General features: G+C 42.7%; 1 protein-coding gene across 1 annotated transcript; it reads right to left on the reverse strand.

Moving 5' to 3' along the window:
- Positions 1–592: 592 nt before the first annotated feature.
- On the reverse strand, positions 593–24,961 carry LOC124805622 (myrosinase 1-like). The gene is made up of 11 exons (XM_047266188.1): positions 24,802–24,961; positions 20,145–20,278; positions 14,458–14,592; positions 14,242–14,364; positions 13,078–13,261; positions 10,520–10,614; positions 7,049–7,196; positions 3,872–4,020; positions 1,552–1,686; positions 1,018–1,124; positions 593–727 (listed from the first exon to the last, which is right to left on the reverse strand). Exons 1-11 carry the CDS (start codon positions 24,959–24,961, stop codon positions 601–603), a joined length of 1,497 nt encoding a protein of 498 aa, XP_047122144.1. The 3' UTR covers positions 593–600.
- Between the last annotated feature and the right edge of the window lie 716 nt (positions 24,962–25,677).

Genomic DNA, 25,677 nt, shown 5'->3' on the forward strand with positions numbered 1-25,677 from the left:
CAATAAGAATATCCGACAGATGACTTGTGTACAATTAAATCTTCCCGATAATCAAGACGAAGAAAAGATTATGAACAATATTCTGTCTGCCTATAGTTTTCATTATTTACCTGAAAGTAATGGGGGAAATTTTTAACCCAGAACTCCAACAACGATGATTCGTTACTGTTGTAACAAATCTGGAGAAAGATATTTGTATCGATCTAGAACTGATCTACACTATACCAGAAAATATGTTGTTGAGTAAGGATTGTATGGACCAGGCGTGTACCATTTCCTATTAGAAACAAGAAATTACGCTACAACAGTAAGTATTTAAGTATTAAGTGTTTCGAAATTCACGGAAAACAGATAAAACTTCAGAAAATTTGTTTGATGGGACTCTAACTCAGAACTTTCTGAGCCAGAAACAGTTCATTTTTCAACCTTATTCCAGAGAAACGATTCCAGATTATGGGAAATTACGTCTTCAGGTGGAGATCGAAGATACTCTTTACGTAAGTCATATATGGAAAGTGGGTGTAATAGAGAAGAAAATACATGATGTGCGTAATTAACACAGTTTCTTTATTGTTTCCACAGTGCACAGATTCTCAGGTATTACTTCAGGTATTTAGCTGGAAGTGTTTTCGTTTTGAAGATCTGTCCAAGGACCTTGCTGGATGCCTTAGGCGTCCTTTTGCGATCCGGATCATTAAAGTCCACATAGTGAAGTCCAAATCTTGTCCTGAAACAACGGAAAAGTACAATATTTAAACAAGCTGCACATGAAGTGAAAGCATTTTATGGCTGCAATTAGTGTATCTTTTTAGTTATCACGTTACATATACATGATTGGGTGTAATAACAGATGTGGAAGTAGCAGTTACATTTACAAGACACACATCTTGCATATGTACTCCCAGAATTAGTAATTTTTTTATGCTATCTAATTGAGATACTCCGAGAACGTCATAGCCCGTAGTAGTAATAACAATGTTTGAGAGCAATTGATCACTTTTGTCTAGAATTACTTACGTGAATCCTGTGCCCCACTCAAAGTTATCCAGGAGACTCCAGGCTGTGTAGCCTATGACGTCGACGCCGTCTTCATTAATAGCCTTCAGCATCTCAGCCAAGTAGCTCTGTTGCAACAAAACAACCTATATTTTCATAAATAGAAGCTACGAAATATATGTAATGGTTAAGATGATGGAACCACGTTTACAGAAAAAACGAATCCAACACTATCAGTTTCATGTAAATATGAGTGCGATGGTGTAGTGCAACATTTTCAAAGTCCCACTGCAGAGAGCTCTGTTACAATGTTCACAAATAACACGATAATAATTTTTTTAAATGTTGTTGAGAAATATTTGTGAGTGTGACGTGTCCACAGTGTCTCCTTATATGCTACGCAACAGCAATAATTTCATCTATATTTCAAAAAATGTGACCTATGTATGGATTTTCTACTTTTCCAAAAAATTCCCACTGACAACCTACTGAAGAAATACAGCATAAGTTTCTGATAATGTCCTTTGCATCGAAACAGATGGACAGAGTACACACCGTGTAGTAGTCTATTCGGCCCTGGTCCTCGAGTTCTCCAGTGTCGGACCAGCCGTTCTCCATGACGAAGATCGGGTAGCCAGGGTACTGCTGGGCGAGCCAGTTGAACAGCTTGCGGAAGGCCCAAGGAGTGCTCTGCAAGAGTAACGTGGCAATTAGACGTGCTGGCACGAAGGATAAAATCGTAGAAATGTTCAGGTGCTTCCCTGTGCCTTGTCTTTTATTGTCTAAAACGTGAAGCTACTGCAGAATATTGCACGTAGCAGACATGTGACATGCGATAAACTTGTGTTAGACGGGGGGAAGACACTGTGCCATCTTGTAAGACACTAAGACACATAACGCTTGTCGGACAAGGCAAGGAGGATGTAAGAAGTGAGCTATCACAGGCAAGAGGGAATTCTTCGCTAAAAGGAGTCTAGTGGTATCCAAAATAGATCTCAGATTGGAGAAGAATTTTTTGAATGTCTACATATGGAGTACAGCGTAGAATGGAAGTGAATCATGGGTCGTGGGATACTGACGAGTACTGGAATATGTGGAGAATACTGAGTAGAAGAAAGGGTAGGACGATAGCAAATGTGCTAACATATCAGGGAGTAGTTTCCATGGTACTAGAGGGAGCTGTAGGATATACGAACTGTAGAGATGATAGGAAACTGGGATATACAGGGCGTTTCAAAAATACTTCCACAAACTTTCACACAGGTCCCTTTCACCAATATAAGAAAAAAATTCACATCAACGTTTGTCCGAAAATCCGTTTTCAAGTTATATATGAACACTTCTTGCTTAGGTAATCGAAGCTCATCGAGTCACTAACTCACAATAAATGCTCGAAACGTCCCCTCTTGCTTCTAAATACGCATGCACTGGTCAAAATATAGACTGTCGCGCCATTACAAATACTGCCTGATGGTTTCGAAGGGTTTTTCAGCCTTCCTTGATACGTCATTTAAGATTTTTATGCATCTGACGGGGGTATGCTGCATAGGCCAATTGCTTAGGATGTCCTCAAAGATCATAATCCAAAGGACTGAGGTCGGAGGAACGTTCAGGTCATGGAACTGGTTCTGTTATACCTGTACATCTGTCACGGTAGATACCAGCCAGTGCATCCCTTACACTGAGACTTAAATGTGCTGGAGCTACGTCACTCATAAACCACATGTTTCTTCTTGTTTGCAGGGTCACATCTTTTATTAGGTGTTGGAGTGTTCTGAATAAAGTCCCTTTAGACAGATCTTGTAAGACATGCTTGGAGAACGTATGACCCTACCAGACAGTCACATCCAATTAAACTGATGTTGATATCTAGACTGTATTGTGGCATGAGGACTGAGATCGTCCCATATGGTTTGGTCGCCGAAATTTGTTGTTTCACTTCCTCTAAACGTTGCCTCGTTTATAAACAAAACTGAAGAGACAAACAATGGATTGGCAGTTTGTGCGACATACCACTGGCAAAAGTTCTCCCTTGGTGCGTGATCGACAGGCGTGAGGGCCTACAGAAGTTGAAAATGGTACGGATACGTGAGTCGTTCGTGAGAATCTTCCATGCTGACCTTGGAGGTGTACGACATGCCAGGGCCACATGTCTTGCGCTGATGTCAGGCTCTTCTTCGATAGCCCATAGAATGTGATTTTTCTTGTCAAGCGTATAAGGAACACGTGGTCTTTTTCGATTAATAACCTGTGATGCTAAGGATCTGAACTCGGCAACGCACCGATACACAACACCAGAGGCTGGATGACTCAGTTGTCTTCGCTCTGGAAAGACCGTCTAACGCAGATGTGTGACCTTGTGCCTAGTAACATTTGTGTGGTTGTATGTAAAAATCATGTGTGGCCGCTCACGAAATTAACATCCTGTCATTTTTAAAGAAGCACTTTTAGATAACTCGGTACTTCTAGTAAATACACACAATGGACACGTTGAAGACAGACGAATGACGAATGTAAATAAGTCTCCCTGGCAGCAAAACACCATCTAGGTTGCAATGAGTCAAACGGCTGCATAGCTAAGTGCCGTTGTTAGATTGCACCTGGAAAGTCATTGAATGTCAATTTCCATCAATAACTCGAAAACAAGGGATTTTCGCACGTATGATTATACGAACTTCTTCTTTTTCCGTAAGGAACTTGCCTCCAAAGTTCGTCAACATATTTTTGAAGCAGACTGTACAACAAATAATCGAGGACGATGAGTGTACTACCTTCCAAGTCTCTCGTTGGGTTTCAGTAAATGTATCACAGAGCAGAGCTATAAAGCACAAGACAGACAGAAATGAGTGACTCTCTGTACAGCGAGGCTACGAACCCTGAGCCAGGTGGATGCCGCCTGCGGTGCGTCCGTGTATTCCCCGATAACGACGCCCGCGTCAAATTCCATGGAGGGGTCGTAGCCGCTGGAGCCGTCTGATACTGGGTTGGCCGTGTAGTGGTTCAGTCCGTAGAAGTCAGACGTGCCTGAAATAAGACAGTACACTGTCACACACGTACTTCTACATTTACAAATGTAGAAGTTTTGTTTAACCATGCAACAAACGGACCGAGAAAATACCTCATAAATCGCATAAGCTGACAGATTTTTCTCTTATCGATAGAAAACGCGAAATATTCAGTTGCGTCAAGGTTCACGGTCACCAAAAATAGTCTGAAAGGCAAGATCACCACACTACCTGTTATTAAATTAATTAAAATATCTGTTTATCTTGTTTTCATTCCTGTGCAATTTCTATTGCGAAACTAATTTCAAATGCTTGTAAAGTATTAGCGCGAGACGTCGCTATTGTCTTTGTACATTTTCGTCCTTATCGTTGTGTTATCTGAAGATACATTTTTTATGGGCTATAGATTTGCAAACATTTGTTAACGGCTACAGGGCAGAAATTTCGCAGTAATGAAAACAAAACAAAAGAATACTCTATAACACCCGATGTTAACCGGTGAGGTAGAATGGTGTAATCCTGAAATACTGACATATACATCGTAATAAATATGAGTTTGAAATGACGTGGTTTATTTCTAATTTTTATACCTGATAAATTCACCCATTCATTTTTGGTGGGTCAAAATCTTAAAAGCGACTGATAAGTATTACAAACAAGATAAATTCACTGTCAGTTCACGAAGATAACAGGCAGTACTTGTTTGGTACTCTTAGAGAACATGTTATGTGTTTTTATACTGTGATAATAGCTGTACACTGCATAGGAACGTTAGTCCTTTAGCTGCAATATGCAGAAGATCCTTCGTTCCATTTACGGATAGAGCATTAGTTGCTTGATTGTTTGCACACTATTCAATGACCGGTTATATGACTAATTTTTATCTGTATTGTATCTACGAGAACGGAACATCCAATGCCGGAGCCTTTTTCTTGATCATACCCCAGTTATTAGTTCTTGGAATTCTCATTGTAGATATTCGCGAGATATTACCTATTTTCCCGTGAGGCTCTGTTAGTAGAGATTTTAAATAGTTTCTCGCATACTCATGTGCACATCAAATAAAGCTGAGACTCCACCTTTCTTTGTATACACTTAATCAGTTCTGGAAGTGACAGGTCAAAGACTTATCAGCATTATCAGTGAATCAAAGTATGAAGCTCAAGTTATACAAACTGTACCTACGTGATCAGTCACTTCATGCCTCTCCATGTTTTCATCTCCTTGCATTTGTATAACATAACTGAATCCAACAGAGGCTCATTAACAGCGAAGCTCAAGATACTATTATCGCTTCATGTCGTCCAAAAGAATACATTTCTCTGCATTTTGACCTTGTTTCCATTTCGATATTTTGCCAAGAATAAAATGATGTTAATTCCTTATTCATAACATTTATACCTGAGAAAAGTCTGGCCCTGCAAAACAACTGAAACAGTGGAGTACTCTAACTAAAATACAGAAAAACTTTACAGTATTTCTTAAGTGCATGGGAGCAATATCAAGATAGAACTTTCGGTTTGGGTATGATTGCTCCCTAACGCTTCTTATTAAGAAATGTACTGTTCCATTGTGAGAGTCTTTCCTGTTTGACGAAAAAGAGTGAGGAATTAAAAAACAATGAGGTGTTACTTGAGTGTAAGTAGCTCGGTCCCCTATGACTCCTAGCTGTAGAAATGTGATTTGTGTGTGGCATTCCAACAGGATTATTGATAAGTATCTCTGAGGTTTCAGAAGAGGACCGCACGAAAACTGCAAGACATGCAGAAAAGAGACACATATCAGTGACGCGAGCATGTCTCCAAGTTTTTAACTTATTACAGGTGCTGAGTATAAGCACTACTTGCTGCGTGGCAAATGTCAATGCTTTAGCCAAAATCTTGACATATGGATCTCAACAAGTCACGGTCGATATCAGCGACTGCACTAATTATCTTTCGTTGTCACTTATTCAGATTTAGTGATGGCAGATGCAGGAACAGACTGTCTTTTACATAACCCACAATTATAAATCAAAGACAGATGACTGTGGGGACCACTGGAGAAGAAGAGCATTATGATAGGAAGTATGACCAATCCAACGCTGAAGCAATTCGACACTGAGGTAACCCTCATGTTGCAAAATGAAGTCTCCGCTGTCTTGCTGTAACGGTGGAATAAGCCATTACTGCAGTGTGACCAAGTACATGAAACCAGTCACAATTTTCTCCCCAAAGAAAAATGGTCCATAAAGCTTTTGAAGAGGATGTGGCATACAAGAAGTTAACTGTAGGTGAATCATGAATATGTTCTATAATCTTTTTATGTATTTTCTGTGCCAAAAGCATGAACGTTATGACAATTCACCTTTCCAGATACATGGAATGTGGCTTTGTCACTGAAAACCGATTTCTGCGTTACTGCAAGTCATTCCAAAAGACAGGACGAAGCTCATTCTGCCGAGCAGTCAACGCACGCAAGTGAATCCAGTATGGTTTCACAAGCAGACGATTGTATAGGATGAGGTGACATTTGACTGTGGTATCTGCAGTTCTCTGCTCGCATGTGTCGACTATTTCTTACGGCTCCTGACGAACGATTCCCACAATTGCTCACTGTCTCTGCTGATAGTCCTGGACAGTTTGTTTCCTTCAGACTACATAAGCAGCCAGTCTACCGGAATCTGTCGTACCTTCATGGATTCTTCTGTCCGTTGGAGATTTTAAACGATATCTGGCGCGAAACTGACGCTGAACGTCACAACTGACTTTCATTTAGCGAATTCAGCGACAAGAAATGCACCCATCAATCTATTACATGCCATATTCTGAAACACCTGCCGATAGTAGTGCGCTCTCCAACTATGGAACGGCGCATATTACCAGTAGAAACTTGGAGACAAGCTATATCCGCTGATACGAGAAGTTTTTTCGTATTTCTTGATGTTTTCATGCTCTGGTCATCTGAAACCCTGGAAGTACTTTCGAAGAACCTTTTATAATGGATAGAATTCAAGCACGAACAAGCCCAGCAGACCACAGTGGCTGTGGCTGGTGTCGTTTACTCACCCCTGATGTATTCCACCTCCTCTGGCGTGAGCTCCACTAGTCGGGACCTGGGGTAGCCCGCAGCCTTACTGTTTGCCGCAATCCTCTGCTTCACCACCTCAGGCCAGTCTCCCTCGGCCGTGAAAATCGGGTGACTGTACAGACCAGACTGGAACATAAATTCCTTAGGTGAAATCAGTTGCCAAAGTGCAGAATCTTAAGCTAGTAATTCTTCCACGCATACTGTCTCAGATGCTCATACGTTAAATAGTTGCATATATTTGGAGTGTGAAATGTGATTTTGGCAAAACGAATGGAATTTCTTTTAGTCTTGGAAAGAGTACTGAAAGTAATTAAGTGTTGGTCGCACTGTCAATGCGGAACCTAGGAGACGCTTGACGACATGGGCATGTCCAGTAGTGACATGCTGCAAATTAAGGCATGTGCAGCTGAGCTCATGTTGACTTATATTCGACCTTTCTAGCAAGCCGCTCGCCTGCAATACTTATCAATTGGAATCATCTGCGACAGTTTCTGTGCTTCTGGTCCCTTCTGGGATTTTCTGTGATACAGCTGCAGACAAACTCTACTAATGGAATAGGTTGTAAGTGGGTGTTGACTACAGTAAAGCAGTCATCAATATGAAGATTCCTTTGAACACCACAGTGCTCTTCCAGGCATGGTCCTGTTGCGTTCTCCATTACTGTACAGACTTTTACTACGCCCCTGATTTTTGTACTATGTGACATGTGACTTCCGTAAGGATAGTGAACGCTGGCCTGTAGGGCAGCTAGATACCTAAGTAAGGCTTGAAAGTGACGATTTATTTGTTTGCAGGTGAAGCCAACAAATGCGCATAAATCATCTGCATCTATGCTCTGTAAACCACTGTGAAGTGAATGGCAGTGGTCGGCCGGGGTGGCCGAGCGGCTCTAGGCGCTACAGTCTGGAACCACGCGACTGCTACAGTCGCAGGTTCGAATCCTGCCTCCAGCGTGGATGTATGTGATGTCCTTAGATTAGTTAGGTCTAGGTAGTTCTAAGTTCTAGTGGACTCATGAGCTCAGAAGTTAAGTCCCATAGTGCTCAGAGCCATTTGAACCATCTGAATGGCAGTGATTGTAAATGAAGGTTGTGGTAACAGCCTGATTTGTAGCGCAAGCCGAAGTCTTCCTACGTTGTTGGCAACATATGCGCCATATTTAACGCACAGCATTGTGACAACATGTGCATTGTGCTTTGTTTTTCGTTTAACTATTTATACTTCTGGTCTGCAGGCTCTGTAAGAAGCTTTTGCTTCATAAATAAAAGCACTTATCTATATACATTTCTAAACCTGCAAGATGCGTTAAGAAACTTTTTTGGAAACAGTCCAGAAGGTGAGACACTGTACTTTCATTCGGCAGTACGTTGGTTCAAATTCTCATGTAGCCATTTAGATTTATAGAAACAAATTGTATTTCTCATCCATATTCAAAATTTCTGATTTTTTCCTAAACTAACTGAGGCAAATAGTAGGCTGGATCCACTGAAAACCAACCTTCCGATTTCCTACACTATGCGTCCCTTTCCCGAATTTGTCCTTCGGTTAGTTAGGTCTAAGCAGTTCTAAGTTCTAAGGGACTGATGAGCTCAGAATTTAAGTCCCATAGCGCTCAGAGCCATTTGAACTATTTGTTTGTCGTCGACGGGACATTAAACCCCAATACTCCTATTCCCTTTCTTCGATGTTCGTGTTCTCCCAACAGATTTATATCCTTGAAATCACTAACATCCCTTTGGTTTGAAACAGTAAGAAACGGAAATGACGATGGAACTGAATTAAATCCAAGGGAACATTCGTTTTAACAAATTCGATAACTTTTTTACATGGAAGAAAAAGTTGCAATATTTTCTGTGTATGTGTAGAATCTAGCTTTATTGTGCGGATGCAATTGTTCACATAAGTGACCAAAACATATATTTACACACAAGGGCAACAAAATAAAAAAACCACACCTCTAAGAAATTATCCGAATGGGACGGAAATCTGTAGAAGTGACATACATGTACAAACAAACAAGTGATTAACATTTGAGAAAAATTGGATGATTTATGCAAGAGAAAGTGCTTGCCAAATTGAGCAAGTCAATAACGCGATTGTCTGCCTTCGGCCCTTATATATTGACTGGCAGAGTTTATGCAAGTCCTCCCCAAGCGATATCGTGCCCAATTCAGTCCAACTGGCGCGTTAAATTCGCAACATCCCGAGATGCTTGGAGAGAACTGCCCATATTGCTACAAAATTTTTTTACGGGGCGTAAAATATTGTCGACGTACCGCTGTGATATAAGGGCGCCGTGGATGAAAACAAAATATGTCCTGCTTTGAAATGAAATGGCACCCCAGACCTTCACTCCTCATTGTCAAGCCGTATGGCGATTGACAGTCAGTGCGTCATCCCATCGCTTCTACTCCAGGAATAAGATTCCGTACCGAAAACGTGTCTGGAAAGACAGTGGTTGGATACCGGCGTGACTGCCGCCCGCCATAAGGCTCGATAACCAAGAGTGATGGTCTTGGGCCCCATTTCATTTCATAGCAGGACCCTTATGGCTGGATGGGTGGCATTCTTACAGCTCAGCAGTACGTCGACGATATTCTGTACCCTGTTTGGGTGCCCTTCATGGCACGACATCCTGGGCTTACAATTCAATAATACCCACCCGTACACGGCGAGAGTTTCTACTGTTTGTCTTCGTGCTTGCCAAACTCTGCCTTGGCCATCAAGGTCGCCGGATGTTCCCAGGTTGAAAACATTTGGAGCATTATGGGCAGGACCCTGCAACCACCTCAGGATTTTGACGATCTAACGCAACAATTGGACATAATTTGGCTCGATATCCCTCAGGAGGAAAAGCAGAAACTCTGCCAATTAATCCCAAGCAGAATAACAGCTTGCATAAGGCCCAGAAGTAAACCAACGCGCTAGTGACGAATTCAATTTGTGAAGCACTTTCTCTTGAATAAAACATTCAATTTTTCTGAAATTGCAATCATTTGTTTGTCTGTACGTGTACAACCCATCTACCGATTTCCGTTCCATTTGTTCCATTTGGATAATTCCTTCATGGTACGTAGCTTGTTTGTCATAGAGCGTAGCTTTCCTTAGTATGTTGATTCGTGACTATAAGGACTATAAACAATGTTAATAAAGTCATTCAGTGGGTTGCATTTCGTCTTGAACAATATATTTTGGACCTGATGACATAACATTGTCTGATCACTATTAGAAAAGCAAAACACAAGAATGGTTCTAAGAACGTTGTCTCATAATGAATGAAACGTTGAAGAAACAGTTCTTCAGATTTAGCCAGGAATTAACGTTGGATGGCTGGTTGTTTAAGTAATGTTATGGCACACCGTGTTAATCAGAGCCTTCCCCCTCCATCTGAAGGGCACTAACATCTTTATTGTAATACAGGAAAGGTTATAAGAGTTCCTGGTACTTACGTAGAACTGCATCTTGCGTTCTGCTGCCTCAATGTCTGCTGCAGAGTCGGTGGCGGGTTCATACCACATGTTATTAATTGTGATGCCGACCTTTCCTGTGATAAGAGAGATACATGTCAGTTATACACTCTGTACGATAGCTAAGAGAAACAACACACGAAGCACTAACAAGTGGACGACGTTTCAGCAAATTAATGTAAGTAGAAAGCATTGGTAGCATGTTTAACAGTTTTGAAAGATAGGAAATGTATGTGTATTTAATACGCAGAGATAGGACAGCAAAGATAACTGAAATGAATATCATGTCCCCAATTTTCACCCAGAGGAAGTCAAAGATGGTTTGAAAGTTATTCACAAACTTCTCTCAAAAGCCAAGAGCGTATTCACATTAAAGGTCGCTGAGGACTATTCTCATAGACGAAATGAAACAATTTTATGAAATGTTGAGGCCTGTAGCAGGGCGATGATGCCCACGGTGACATAAACCATTAGTCATCAACATCATCAGACAGTGTAACACTGATTCGTAGTTATACAAGTTGTATGGACCAAATATTTGTGAATTCCGTCGGGGCGAACCAAATAAGATGTGTCATCATCTCTATCTGCAAATGTCATGCGCAATCTCTGCGCAGTGTCTTGCGTATTGGTAAAACTCGACATTTCGTACAGAACTTGCACACTCAGTGGTGAGGTATATCCAGTGTGTATCTCACTGATCTGATATCTAGCTGAACAATGCTGCACTCGAATCAGCGTTTTCTGCAATATATTGATATAACATGTCATGTGACAGCAAGATCCTTAAGTTTTTAAGAGAACTACATATGAGTCGTCGTGTTTGGGAAATCCAACGGGATAATGCCAATGTGATAATACACAAAGTTATTGTAAATTAGATTACTGTTTCTTACTGTCCGATGTAATATTTTATTAGAGCAAATATGCTTAGGGATATTAATTTTAATTACGGACAAAGCGATAACCACCATCCCCTTCCAACCACTTGGTTTCCTTTCACCAATTCGCGATTTACTATTTTTTTACTACTGCTACATTGCAGACGTTAATCTAAACGTCTCTCGTTGCTGGTTACCGGGACGCCACATTTTGCTAACCTCAGAACGAGTGTATAAACAGAATATGGGCGTAACGACTCACAACGATTCGTGGCACCATGAATTTGTACTGCAACAGCGATTAGTGTTAGAAAGTGCGTCTTTATTCTACAAGCACTGAGTGCGGCACAACGTACAAAATTGGAACTAATACCTAATAAAAATTATATATTTAACAAACCTACTCTGCTCTATGTGGGACTGCAACGCGAACGTTAGTTGCCTTCAGCGGTCGTCTTAACATCTAAACTCGATTGGTTTTAGCACTAAACTGATAAATATTTAGATAGACCTCTGCATCAGCGGTTATCAGCTTGTGTTCTGCAGAAGATCAAGCTCAGTAAGGCATTGTTGAGCTTCCGTGAAAAAAAAAAAAAAAAAAAAGGAATTCAACAAATTTGAGCTGATACAGAGTTTTAGGGAGAGACTTTTTTGATTGCTAGGAGATAAGCTTACTATTCCTCTTTAACAGTACTACATTATGTAACATTAGTTATCGAGGTTTATTGCGCAACAATGCTATTTTATCTTGCACAGCGATCGTGAGAGAACGATAAGAGTTTATAGTGGCACACAGACAATCAATTTTCACCCACACCATATGTAAATGGAATAGAATAGGAATGATCAAATGAGACTGTATGGTTCCAGAAACCTTTTCAGGTCTCAAATATCTATATCGCACGTATGCATGCTGAAGCGATGTATGGGAATTTGTACCAAGGCCGAGATTCGAACCCCGGTCTCCTGCTCACTAGACAGGTGCGCTAATCACTACGCAACGTGGCACAGTGGTTTTGCACAACTACGTGAACTACCCTATCACGCCCCGCTCCTCAATCCAAATTCCTCTAAATGCTGTTCGAGTTTATGGAGAATAGCGAGTGGACTGAGGCGTGAATGGGAATTTGCATTGAGGAGGCGTGCTAGGGTAGTCCACGTAGTCGTGCAAAGCCACTGTGCCCGGTTGCGTAGTGGTTAGCGCACCTTTCTAGTGAGCAGGAGGCCCGGGTTCGAATCTCGAACTCGTACAAATTTTCATTCGTCGCTTCAGTCTGCAAATATACAGAATAAGAACAGGCTAATATTGATGTGAAGTACTCCCCAGCATACAATGAGGTGCTCAGTGTATACCTAGTTGTAGACGCAGTGACGTACAGGGTGTGAAGTGACTGTTAAAGGCAAATTGTGATCTTTGGTTCGTATAATGTAAATGGGACGAGCTGTACTAATCAAACCTAGTAGGCCTCACTTGTTGAGATCGCTCACTACATGACTTGCGTGATATGAGACTTGCGTTTACGGTAAACAGATCTTCTTAAAAGATTTTAGAATTTCATTTACCGGGTCGCCAAAGATGATTACTCAAGTTTGAATACCACGTGACTCACATTTGCTTCACTCTTAGCCAGAGGAGCCATAATGACGAACGATATTTACCTTTCTGAGTCTGTCGGTACTTCTCGTCGTAGAGGCGGTAGGCCCCAGCGTGTGCTTTGAGCAGGGTGTAGGCCGCCATGTAGTCTCCCACACCTGACGAGTTGATGCCCGGGGCGATAAGGAAGCCTCCAGAGTAGCCCGAGACGAAACTGGCCGGCTCGTTGAACGTCTGCCACCACTTCACCTGCACGCACAACACGTGGTTAGTTCATTAAACAGGAATATAGCTCTCATCCTATGTTCGTTTAGTTTAATCCTTTGGATATCACCTCAGTCTAATTATGTGGTAGAGCGATAAATGTTTGATATCTGCAACCAACAACTGGTTGAGCAACTTACGCGCTACTAAGTGCAGACAGTGAGATGGGGCCACATGCAGATGGAACTAAAATCACCTACGTTTAGAGGGCGAAACCAGAAATCCACAGACCATACAGTGGTGTGCACGTGAGACAGAAGGTGGTGTGCCAGTGTACAGTAACAAGTAGCATTGTACCACATGACACTCCATACAATAGCGTCGTTGGGCGCACGCATTTCTGTTGCGTGCACCTTGTGGTGTGTATAGAACACGCAGCGTTGTTTTTAGAGTTAGCGTAGGTTTGATGAAGTTACTTCGTCACTGTGATATAGATTCCAGATGGCATAAGGCAAACGCAAGAAGCTTTAAATGAACAAGCGACAGCGACAGTTCTCGGAATATATGACTTTTTCTTTGGACAGTCAGAAGGAAAAACACTGGCCCATTGCGCTACTACATTAAACTGCTTGTTAATGTGAACAGCTGCATCTGTAGGTGGTGATAGTGGCACCGAAATCGATCATGGCTCAATAAACGAAATTGAAGATCATTTTTGCAGTCAGAGGCACATTTATAGACAGTCATAAGACTGTGTTCCCACGTGCCATCACGGTTGCAAGTTTCAATACATCTATTTCATCGCAATAGAACTCTCGTACCTTTTTTCTGCTTCTGGTTTTTCTGTGTCAAGACAGCGTCGTTTCTATTAAGCTACATATTTTTAGTCTCGAACGACTAACTGTTGATGGAAATGCCTTTTTCCTTATATTTCAGTAGTTAATTCCAGCGTAATATTGAATAAGAAGATAAATGCATAGTTGTACGTCGGTTTTGTAACCCCAGAACACTCTTTTGTCGCTTACCCTGTCACCGTAGTTGTCGTAGAGCACTCTGGCGTACTCAACAAAGTAGTCTGCCAGCCTGGGGTTTGGCCAACCTCCGATGTCTTGCAGTGCCTGTGGCAGGTCCCAGTGGAACATCGTCACCTGCAACAAACATATACACCACATTGTGACGTCACTTTTGATTAGTGATTTAATGTCAAGGTACAGAAGCCGGATCTCTGAGGTTGCTCTTACCACTGGAGTGATGCCTTTGGCGATCAAGCCGTCGATGACCTTGTTGTAGTAATCGATTCCCTCCGGATTGATGTTGTTGACGTCTCCTGTGGGGAGAACCCGGGGCCACGATACGGAGAAGCGGTATGCGTCCACCTGCGGCACAAACACAATGCTGACAGAGTCGCTTAGAATGTCAAATTACGTTTGACTTTGTCCCTACTCAATTTTCACGAACTCAGCATTAGGTTTACTTTGTGGAATCCAAACTTCTGATGTATCCTTTTATAGCTCTAAAATAGTCTGTAAGTCATTTCCATTTAATTTCTAGAACAAACTGATTAGCAAGGTAAAGGTTAAGTTCCCTGTTCTGCCCTTGGACGGGCCAATAGTGTCCGACCGATCACCGTGTCTTCCTCTGCCAATCGCGTCACAGGATGCGGTATGGAGAAGCATGTGGAACTGGCCACTAGCCTACGTATAATCGAAAATCGTGCAGCAATCAAAACGAAATTTAAGTTTTTATATGTTACCTGGCCGTGTAAGTCAGTTCGAAGGTCGCAGGGAGGCATCGGCATACGACCATGCCTAATGAAGCACTGTGTTGTTCAAACTATTCCTCGAACTGATGATATGTTAACTTTATTTCGGCTTGTTAGCACTAATGTAGATTCGCTGTCGATATAACTAAATAGTCTTCTTTTTGTCCACGAATGTAATTTTACCCCACATTCCTTGTCCCGCATTGACGATTCCACCCCCTCCCTACTTTTTCCTATAAATTCACGTTATTTCTTGTCTGTTTTTGTTTTCACCATTCCTGTTTCTTCAACTTTCCCCTTCCTTTATCGCTATTACTATGACGTTGCTATCAATTAACTAAGCTTATTCTCCCCCTATTGTTGTCACGGTCTTTGTTAGTAACCATTTGGTATTAGATGCCAAACTGCTGCGGTATTAAAAATGTGTTTTCGCCTCTTTTAATATGATCCTTACAATTAGTTATTTCTTGCTGTCTTTCTTGGTGTTTTTGTCCTGCGTCAAAGTGGGGTCGGCCGTGTTACTATTGATTTGACTGTGTTAAATGCAGAGGGTGGCCAGATGCCCTTCCTGCCGCCACCTCGTACCCCTCAGGACGAGATTAGTGTACCCCAGCTGTCTGCATCCAGTGGAAGCCATGGAATAGTACGAACGTTTTCAGATGCCTGCGAGTCGTGTAACTGACGCGAAATGTGGGAAACAACCCGGTATTCACCCAGCAGGATGTGGGAAACCGCCTAAGAACCACATCCAGACTTTTCGGCATACCAGCCCCCGCTAATTCGCCGGGCGGATTAAATCTGGGGCCGGCGCACCTGCCCGAGTCCAGGAAGCAGCGCATTAGCGCTCTCCGCCACCCTCTGTCGATCAATTAGGTACGTTATGATATTCATTATTATCACCATTACGATTATTACTATTATTTGTATTTCATTACTATTATTTTTCAGATGTATAGAACACGACTACTACTGGCTTCAGTGTTTAGAAAGAGAACCTCAGGAGGAAAGTCTGAATGGCTGTGAGCGATGGCCTTAAGACCGTATACCGATCAGCGTAACTAAGTACATGAATAATTAAATTAAACTTTCTCAACATAGAATCAGACGACCCCTTATGATTATAGCACCCACAAACACACGCGCAAGAACTGCTAACACACTCATTGTTTCCTCCGTTCCTCTGAGTGTGAAACGACGATTTATAATTATGAAAAGTTGTTAACAGAGAACATGATATTAATACAGGGTGGTCCCGAATTCATGGTACAAACTTTAATGGTAGGTACAGGACATTGTAACAAGGATTTATTGTATAGGAATGTATAGTCGCAGGTGACGCGGTGAGGCGTAAACAGGGGAAAGAGAAATGGAGTGATCGGTTGGTGTCACTGCCGGTAGAGGGCAGTAGATGAACATGATGTATCGCAGTAGGGACAAGCGCCATTCACAATTGTACTGCCGTAGACGATGGGTGACTTTACGTATGCAGAAAAAGCAGACATGCATTACATGTACGGCCGTGCAAATGGTAACGCCAGAGCTGCGTTACGAATGTATCGCGCGGAGTATCCTAATCGACGAATGCCGGATCATAGAATTTTTCAACGGTTACATCGTCAACTTTGTGAAACAGGTACGTTCGACGTCAACAGACATGACGCTGGTCGATTAAGAGCTGTACGCACTCCAAGACTGGAAGAACGCATCTTGAACATAGTGGCTGATAGACCCGAGTCAAGCACAAGAACTGTTGCGCGTGACGTACATGTGAGTCATCAGACTGTATGCAGAGTGTTAAATGAAAATCGCTTACACCCCTTCCATTTTCAAAAAGTACAAGCATTGAATCCGGCAGATTATCCTCTTCGCGTGAACTTCTGCCAGTGGTTGTTGCAGCAATGTGCGTTGCAGCCGGATTTCGTAGGTCATGTGCTATTTACAGATGAAGCGACATTTTCACGCGAGGGTGTCTTTAATGCGCACAATTCCCATGTGTGGGCAACAGATAATCCACATGCAACGCGTCCACATGCGTATCAACAACGTTTCGGTATTAATGTGTGGGCTGGTATTGTGAACGACTTTTTGATTGGGCCATACTTACTACCCACGCGACTCTGTGGCGAAAGCTATCTTATTTTTCTGCAAGAAGTGTTACCAGAACTGCTGCAAGATGTTCCGCTCGCCATTCGTAACCGCATGTGGTTTCAGCACGATGGAGCGCCAGCACACTTCAGCACTGCTGTACGGAATTACCTGAATGCCACGTTTGGTGCTAGATGGATTGGGCGTGGTGGACCAGTCCCTTGGCCACCCCGATCTCCTGATTTCTCTTGCCTCGATTACTTTTTATGGGGACATCTTAAGAGTCTTGTTTATGAGACTCCAGTTGACTCAGATGAGGATCTCGTTGCTCGCATATCTGTAGCTGCTGCAGGTGTGCGTGAAATACCAGGCATCTTTGAACGTGTACGCCAGTCGCTGCACCGACGCTGTCAAGCATGTATCGCTCATGGTGGACGCAATTTTGAACACTTACTGTAAACATGACACTTGTCAACAACGATTTCAATAAAATCTTTCGTTTTCCTTTCGGCCGTTATTTCCCCTGTTTACGCCTCACCGCGTCACCTGGGACTATACATTCCTATACAATATATCCTTGTTACAATGTCCTGCACCTACCATTAAAGTTTGTACCATGAATTCGGGACCACCCTGTATAGAATAAGCACTTCTAAACGCAATAGTAATCTTTAAACGATTAAGTATATTACGTTTTGATTCGCAATTTCGAACATTTAGTAGAAATACCTTCATATTTTTTGAGTATTTCATACCTTTCAAGAGAGGGCTACATTCAGTTATAGCTATCCTACAAAAATGCTTTTTCTGCATTATTCCCTCAAAGAACAAGTTAATTAACTGAATTCTACATTTGTGTCTCGACGAACATGACGATATTACGAAACAAGTGAGACTTTTCTAAACTTCTGCGAAAGTTATTTCTTTTCTTTTGTTCCTAGTGAGAGCTACTCTCCGCCAGCTGAGCTACCCGACCGGTACTGCTGAACTGACGCAAGGCCGCGGCTCTCTGATCACTCACCTCTTAGTTATGTAACACTTCTGCCAGCCTCAGCGTATTTACTGACAAAAGGCTATGATATAGAATGGTAGACTTGTAGCTTAAGAATGGTACCAGAGGAAATGCTTCGTTCATCAAATTATACATAGCCAAGCAATTGTAGTTGAGGATAATAAATTCGGAGAATTTGATGACGAATCGTATTCCGCATATTATTCCTTATACAATACAGAAAGTGTCCTAATGCTCGACATTGACTTAACATCCTTTTCACTTCTTTGGTTAATGATTACATCATACTGGCGTCGATTACGACACATAATAGTCATATGCAATAAATTATTTAGTGTTCTTCCTTTAGGTATGACAAATACACTGGTTGATAATTTCTAAGGAACAGCTAGACTGGTTAACAATAGGCAATAATGGATGACATGAAACACAGTAACGGAGGGAGAGAAAGCAGGGTAACAGATATAAACAATGTTTATGCTTGACACAGGTCAGACTACCGCCATAAAGACTGATATCGGACACTCAGTGAGGAGTATGTCATCCTTGGCCATTAATGCACTTTTTGCACCTGTTACGCATAATGGCTACAAAAGTGTTGAGGCGTCCTTGGGAGATACTGCTCCATCCCTCTCTCAAGGCGGTTTTGAGGTATTTCACGTATAGGAGAGACGGTGTTCGTTGAGCAGTATGTCTGCCAAGAGCATACCAGGCATGGGGTATAGGGTTTGGGCCAGGAGAGTATAGAGAGAAATCCGTTAAGTTCAATATCTTGACTTTCCAGTGTGTCCGACACCTCAACATTCTGGTGTGAGTGGGCTCTGTCGTCCGTAAAGAGCAAGTCAGGACCTACTACTCCCGTAACCATACGGACATGATCTAGAATAGTCTCCCTGCATTACCGCTGTGCTGTTACTTCGCGCAAAGATATGCAGCGGTGTTCGGTCATTGTGCAAACGACTGCACACACCAAAACTCCTAGGCAATACCAGTGACGTCCATGAACATTCTGTGGTGTGTAACGTGTTCCCCTCTTTCTCCGCATTAACCTGTGTCCAGAATCACTTGCCACAGAGAAACAGGATTCATCGAATAACATGACTCCGGACCTCTGTTGCTGCCCCTAGCCAACATGCTCCTTATACCAGCGAACGCTTTCTTGACCGACCGTGGCACGACTGTAGTGAGATGCATTTAACAGGCTTCCGATCATAGAAGGTAGCCTGATTTAATCGCCGCGAAATGGTTCAGGGTAGAGGCACGGGCAGCGGTAGTGGCTGCAGGGTCTGCAGCGATCTACTTAAGGTGAGATGTCTCTATCTTTTCCCCTCTAGGGCTACGTATCGATCCTTTTTCGGTGTGGTGGTCCGCCTTCAACCACGGGAATGCTTTCGCATGGCATCTTCATCTTCAGCGGCCTTTTTTACTTGCTATATGACACCTTTGTAGGCTCCCATCACTGTGGCCATAGTAGTGACACCCCGATCAGCTTAGAGCCTTCCATCTGCTCGTCCACTCAAATGATATCTCGAAGACGTGTTGCCGCACCACAAGCCCGAATGTCACGCTAATAGGTTCGACGACGACCTTCGTGAAACACCCTGATGCATGAACTATCCAATGCATCCAGGATATTCGTGAACAGGTTTCTCTGGAGTTAACCCGTCCCGACCTCCATATTTCCTTTTGCGATTATTGGCTGGGTGTTCCGCAGCAATTGCCGATTGCTCCATAGCAATTGCCAGTTATTCCTTAGCAAGTGTCAGTTATTCCTTAACAATTGCCAAGCAATATCATTAATCAGACTACTATTACTGAAGGCTACCGAGTGAATAATGTTCTTGATTTTCAATTTATCTAGAAAACTGAAATCAGTGTCGATATCTCAAGCAGCGCATTACAAGCATCGTCAGTTTTCAGACTCCTACGAATTTTGAAGCTACGGCGCTCTTATTTTGTGTATCGGTAAATAATGAATCAAAAATCACATTAGACATTAAAACAGATCATACTTTTGTAGAGGATCACCAATATGTTCTAAGATTAATACAACTGCGAACAACACTCACGTTCATATCCTTGGCGAGCTGTATGTCTATCTCGTACTTGTGGTAGGAGTCACACGCCACGTCGCCATTGCTGCCATCGGTGGTGATGTTCGGAATTGTGTGGAACATACGGTCGAAAATGCCCTCACCCTTTCCTGCAACACATATTGATCAACAGTTAAAACATTGTACAAAGAAGAATTATTAAATGAGGGTAATTATTTTGTTCTCCAGCCACCAACTTACATTGAATATCACTCTGCACAGATTCTTCGCTCATGTATCTCAGGATACTAACGGTTAGAAAAAACATTTCATAAAATGTTTAGAATGATAACGCTATTTGGTTTTATTAAAAGAATTCGGTTGGAGGAGTATTGGTGGATGAAATATATGCTACAGCTCATGCATAGTCCACAAGCTACCGTATAGTGCGTGGCGGAGTGTACCCTGTACCACAACTAGTCATTTCCTTTAGTGTTCCATTCGCCAATAGTGTGAGGGAAAAACGACTATCTATATGCCTCTGTACGAGCCTTAAGCTCTCTGATCCTATCTTCGTGGTCCTTACGCGAAATGCACGTTGGCGGCAAAAGAATCGTTCTGCAGTCAGCTCCAAATGCTGGTACTCTAAATTTTCTCAATAGTGCTCCTCGGAAAGAACATCGCTTCCCCTGCAGTGAATCACATTTGAGTCCCAAAGTATCTCCATAATACTTACTTGTTGATAGAACCTACCGGTAATAAATTTAGCAGCCAGACTCTGAATTGTTTCCACGTCTTCCTTTAATCGGACCTGGTGTGGATTTCAAACACTCGAACAGTGCTCAACAATGGATCGCACGAATGTCCTATATGTGGTCTCCTTTAGAGATGAATCACACTTTGTGAAAATTCTACCATTAAACTGAAGTCGATCATTCGCTTGCCTACTACATTCCTTACCATGCTCATTCCATTTCATACTGCTCTGCAACTTTATGCCTGCATATTTAATCGATGTCACTGTGTCGAGCAACACACTACTAATACAGTATTCTAACATTACTGATTTGTTTTTGGTTTTCATTGGCATTAAATTACGTTTTTCTCCATTTAGAGATATCTGTCATTCATCAAATCAACTAGAAATTTTATCTAAGCTATCTTGTATCCTCCTATAGTCAGTCAACGACGACACCTTCCCTTGCACCACAGTATCACCAGAAAACAGCGACAGGCTGCTGCTTACCATGTCCGCCAGATCATTTGTGTATACAGAAAATAACAGCGGTCCTATTACACTTCCCTGGGGCACTCATAACGATATCCTCGTCTCTGATGAACGCTCGACGTTGAGGACAACATACTGGGTTCTGCCACTAAAGAAGTCTTCAAGCCGCTCACATACCTCGCAACCTGTTTCGTATGCTTGTACCTTCGTTAACCTTGGCAGTCTGCCACCGTGAGAAATGATTTACGGAAATGTAGGAATATGGAATCCGCATGTTGCCCATCATCCATGTTTCACAAGATCTCATGTGAGAAAAGGGCAAGCTGAGTTTCGCGCGAATGATGCTTTCTAAAATCGTGCTGTTTTGTTGACAGAAACTTTTCCCTCTCAAGGAAATTTATTGTGTTCGAACAGAGAATATATTCAAGGATACTGCAACAGACCGATGTAAAAGATATTGCTCTGTAATATTGCAGGTCCATTCTTTTACCTTTCTTATATACGCTAGTCACCTGCGCTTTTTTCTAATAACTTGGAACTTTGAGCTGGGCGAGAGATTCTCAGTAAATCCAGACTAAGTAAGGGGCCAATGCTGCAGAGTACTCTTTGTAACCTCGAATTGGGATTCCATCAAAACCTGGCGACTTATTTGCTTTTCTGTGATTCGCTGTGGTAGGCACTCCCGAAGTGTTTGGATGTGAGGACAGCACACCGCAAAAACTCGTCGTTTGGCACGTTAAGTGAATGTCGACTCTGATGTTGTTTCAGGTCCTACGAAAGGTTTTCACATAGGTTGTAAGTTTATGTAGCAGTTCTGCCACTTCATTACTCTCGAAAGTTCCTCGCAGCAATTAGCCAGAGATTTAGAGAGACTCGACAATCAGCATCTTGGATGACAAGTTTGGTAATGTTACTATCATCGTTAATCTGACAAGGAATTCTGCAGAACTTTAATGTCCTGCAGTTCAATGGAGCCGTTCTGACTCTTCGATCTAGTTGCCTGGACCAGTGAACTAATTCCACGTCATTAAAACATGGGAAGGTCTCCCGGAGCTTGCAGCATTAGTGGCCTACGAAGTTACTCCAAAAGGCTTTCTATCGTTCGTGATGAACATGATGCCGTGCATCCATCATATACCAGCAGTAAATATTTTCATCAAAAGAAGTTTCCAGTCTTTCATGGTCAGTTGTCAGCATATCTTCCTTCACCCTCTTTAAATGAAGCAGTTTTCTTGTGTGAATGAGTAATCGTCTCATGCGAGAAACTTTGCTTCCGATATCGGTACGATCGGACTGAACCCGCAAGGTTAGCCGAGAGTGCTAATGTGCTGCTTCCTGGACTCGGGTAGGCGCGCCGGCTCCAGATCGAATCCGCCCAGCAGCTTAACGACGAAGGCCGGTGTGCCGGCCAGTCTGGATGTGGTTTTTAGGTGGTTTCCCACATCCCGCTAGGTGAATACTGGGCTGGTCCCCACGTCCCGCCTCAGTTGCACGGCTCGCAGGTACCTGAACACATTCGCACTATTCCATGGATTACACTAGACACAGACAATTGGGGTACACTAATTCCGTCCCAGGGGGTACGATGTGGCGGCAGGAAGGGCATCTGGCCACCCCTTAAATTAACCTTGCCAAATCCGTTTAACCTTGCCGACCCTGCGTCATTGTGGGAAAAAGGCACAAGCAAAAGAAAGAAAAGGAAAACTATTCCGTCCGGACTATTCGTTCTCCAACAGGTCCAGAATGTCCAGCACTGGCTTTAGATAGCAATTTCTGTTCCAGAGCAAGACGAGTTTCACACCAAAGACACAAAAAGGGCTGTTTGTTCCTTTACCTCACGTTCAGCATACGACATCAGTTCTGACCGGAGTTCCGTCTAGACCGTTTTGTTTACCACTGTCGGTTAATCCGTCAAAAATTAAGGCAATAGTCAAACTATTCCCATGTCTGAAGTTACTGCGTTCACTGCTATTGCTGTGCGGCGTCGTAATACGCCCAAACCTGCTGAAAGGGTGGCACATAAGCGGTGTCGTTCACAACTCTCCACAAAAAAATCGCAAATCTTGAGATCATGCGACCTAGGAGGCAAAACTACTTTTGTTGCAGTGTTATCGTCATCGCGACTCAACACAAATTGTGTAACAAACGAGCGAGCGAACTAGATAGCTGACCACAGTGACCCCTGCCGGTATCGACACGACATGAACTGGTACCTTACAGCCGGCGCCAAAGTGAACCTTTACTTTCGATGCGAAAGTTAAAATTGACCCCAAGTTTCAGCCTTCATTCACATGAAAGATGGAGTGTTGTGAAATAAGATGCATCTTTTGAAACAGCTTGTAGTTTGTAATGATTTGCCCGTTGACTTCCCTGCTTCCTTCATTTAAGGCAGAAATCCGTTTTATTTTTGCATCATGTGTACCTTACACCCAAGGTTATACTCGACTAACGAAACAAACATTGTCCTATATACTTGTCATACTGTTTCCCCTGTTCCGCCTCGTTCAAAAGCATCACAAGATATTTTAGTTGCAATACGATCCACAACTGTCAGCAATTTACGGATAATAAAATTTCCTGCACACTTTCAATAATTTATTTGATTAAAATATCCATTTGTTTTTCAGTCACTACTGCGCAGTATCAGCTGAGTGGACTTTTTGAAGCACATCAAATGCAGATACTTGCGTCACAGTACAAGCATTCATCAAGTCACACATTAGTAAAAACCATAGCGGGTTGAACAGACTTCACAGTTATTGAAGATAAGACAATGTCATCCAGCCCGTACGCTGTAGTTTTCCCTTTCACGATTAATATTAATTAATAATCTTTGTAGTCATTAGGTTTTCTCCGTTTTATTCATCACTCACATCATTCTCATGTTTCGTATATCTATTTGAGCTCCACGTAATTCCACTACTCTTATTCCGAATGACTCATGAACGTACTGGCCCAACTAGACTCAAACAACTCTCTGAATATAAGTTCGCGTTCTCGATTGAAGAACTTACGTTGGCAACATTACAATGTCCCATCCAATGGAAGCCCGTGAGGCTATCAAAGAACTTGGCCCCGGTAGATATTAAACAATTACACCAGTTTCTGCCTCATAAACAGCCATTTCATATAACATGTAATTCGCATGAATAACGTCTGTCGTTGTACGTGCGCGAAATCGATCGTGCTTTTTGATTTGTCTATTTTTTTGAGTAAGAAATTTTACATCTGGAGTAGCTACTATTGCCACCAAATGTCTGCAGGTGTTGATTCAGATCAATGTCTCCATGAACTTCGCAATATTCATGCACTTAAAATGTCTTACTGAGAAAAACTATCACCTTGACAAATTGCACATGAGAAAGGTCTTCCACGGCATTTCTGTCTTTTAACACACAAGAACATGCTGGTGCTTAAGCGTAGGTAATACCGAATGTTTCAGGCGCGAAGTCAAAGAGTTCTTACCGCCTTCATTCCAGGCGCCCTCCACCTGGTAGGACGCGGTGGCAGCTGCGAAGATGAAGTCCTTGGGGAATTTGTTGGGAGGTCCTCGTGCTCCAGGTCTTCCCGGGCGACCCAGGACACCGGCTGCCAAAAGAAAGAGCAAGCACACGGAGGACCTCATCTTCACCACTGCAATCTGCCTGTGCCTGTACGGATTTATACTCGGCGTATCTGCCTAATCTAACCGCAAGATGTGTTTTCAGTGAGGCTTCAGCACACACATTGTCGATTAAAGGCTTAGAGAAATTTTCAGATGGGCGTGGGTGTGACCTTCGTATCATCTTGTTTGTAGTCCGTCATTGTGGCACGAGATGCCTGTTTGATGAGCTCTAACTTTAAAGCAAAAGTAAGCAAACTCTGTTTTTGTTGCGGCGACGAGAATTATGGTGTACGATTAGCCCAGCGTATAATTTCCCCCGGTGTTTACCTCAAACGGCAGTTTATCTGCCGCGAGGTATTTTGCACAGTCACTGGACCTGCCTTACGTTTCCTTATCTCTTGGTAAAACTCGGTAATCTTCCAGAGAGTAGGCAGTGGCTGAGCTCATACGAAGCGATAAAAGACGTCGGAAAGACACGCCTCCTTTCTCTCAGCCGCTCCTTCGCAGATGCTACGCGACTCTGCCCCGGCCGGCCGGTGTGGCTGAGCGGTTCTAGGCGCTACAATCTGGAACCGCGCGACCGCTACGGTCGCAGGTTCGAATCCTGCCTCGGGTATGGATGTGTATGATGTCCTTAGGTTAGTTAGGTTTAAGTAGTTCTAACTTCCAGGGGACTGATGACCTCAGATGTTAAGTCCCATAGTGCTCAGAGCCATTTGAATTTGACTCTGTCCCTG

The sequence above is a fragment of the Schistocerca piceifrons genome, chromosome 7 (assembly GCF_021461385.2).
Source record: "Schistocerca piceifrons isolate TAMUIC-IGC-003096 chromosome 7, iqSchPice1.1, whole genome shotgun sequence".
Taxonomy (NCBI): Eukaryota; Metazoa; Arthropoda; class Insecta; order Orthoptera; family Acrididae; genus Schistocerca; species Schistocerca piceifrons.

Bases quoted from the DNA above. Each gene is read 5' to 3' on its own strand.
- LOC124805622 (XM_047266188.1), bottom strand. From the start codon at position 24,961: ATGAGGTCCTCCGTGTGCTTGCTCTTTCTTTTGGCAGCCGGTGTCCTG. The intron at 20,279-24,801 runs GTAAGAACTCTT...TATGTGTTGCAG, and splicing joins GGGCGCCTGGAATGAAGGCG to GAAAGGGTGAGGGCATTTTC. The intron at 4,021-7,048 runs GTGAGTAAACGA...GTCTTATTTCAG, and splicing joins GGAGGTGGAATACATCAGGG to GCACGTCTGACTTCTACGGA.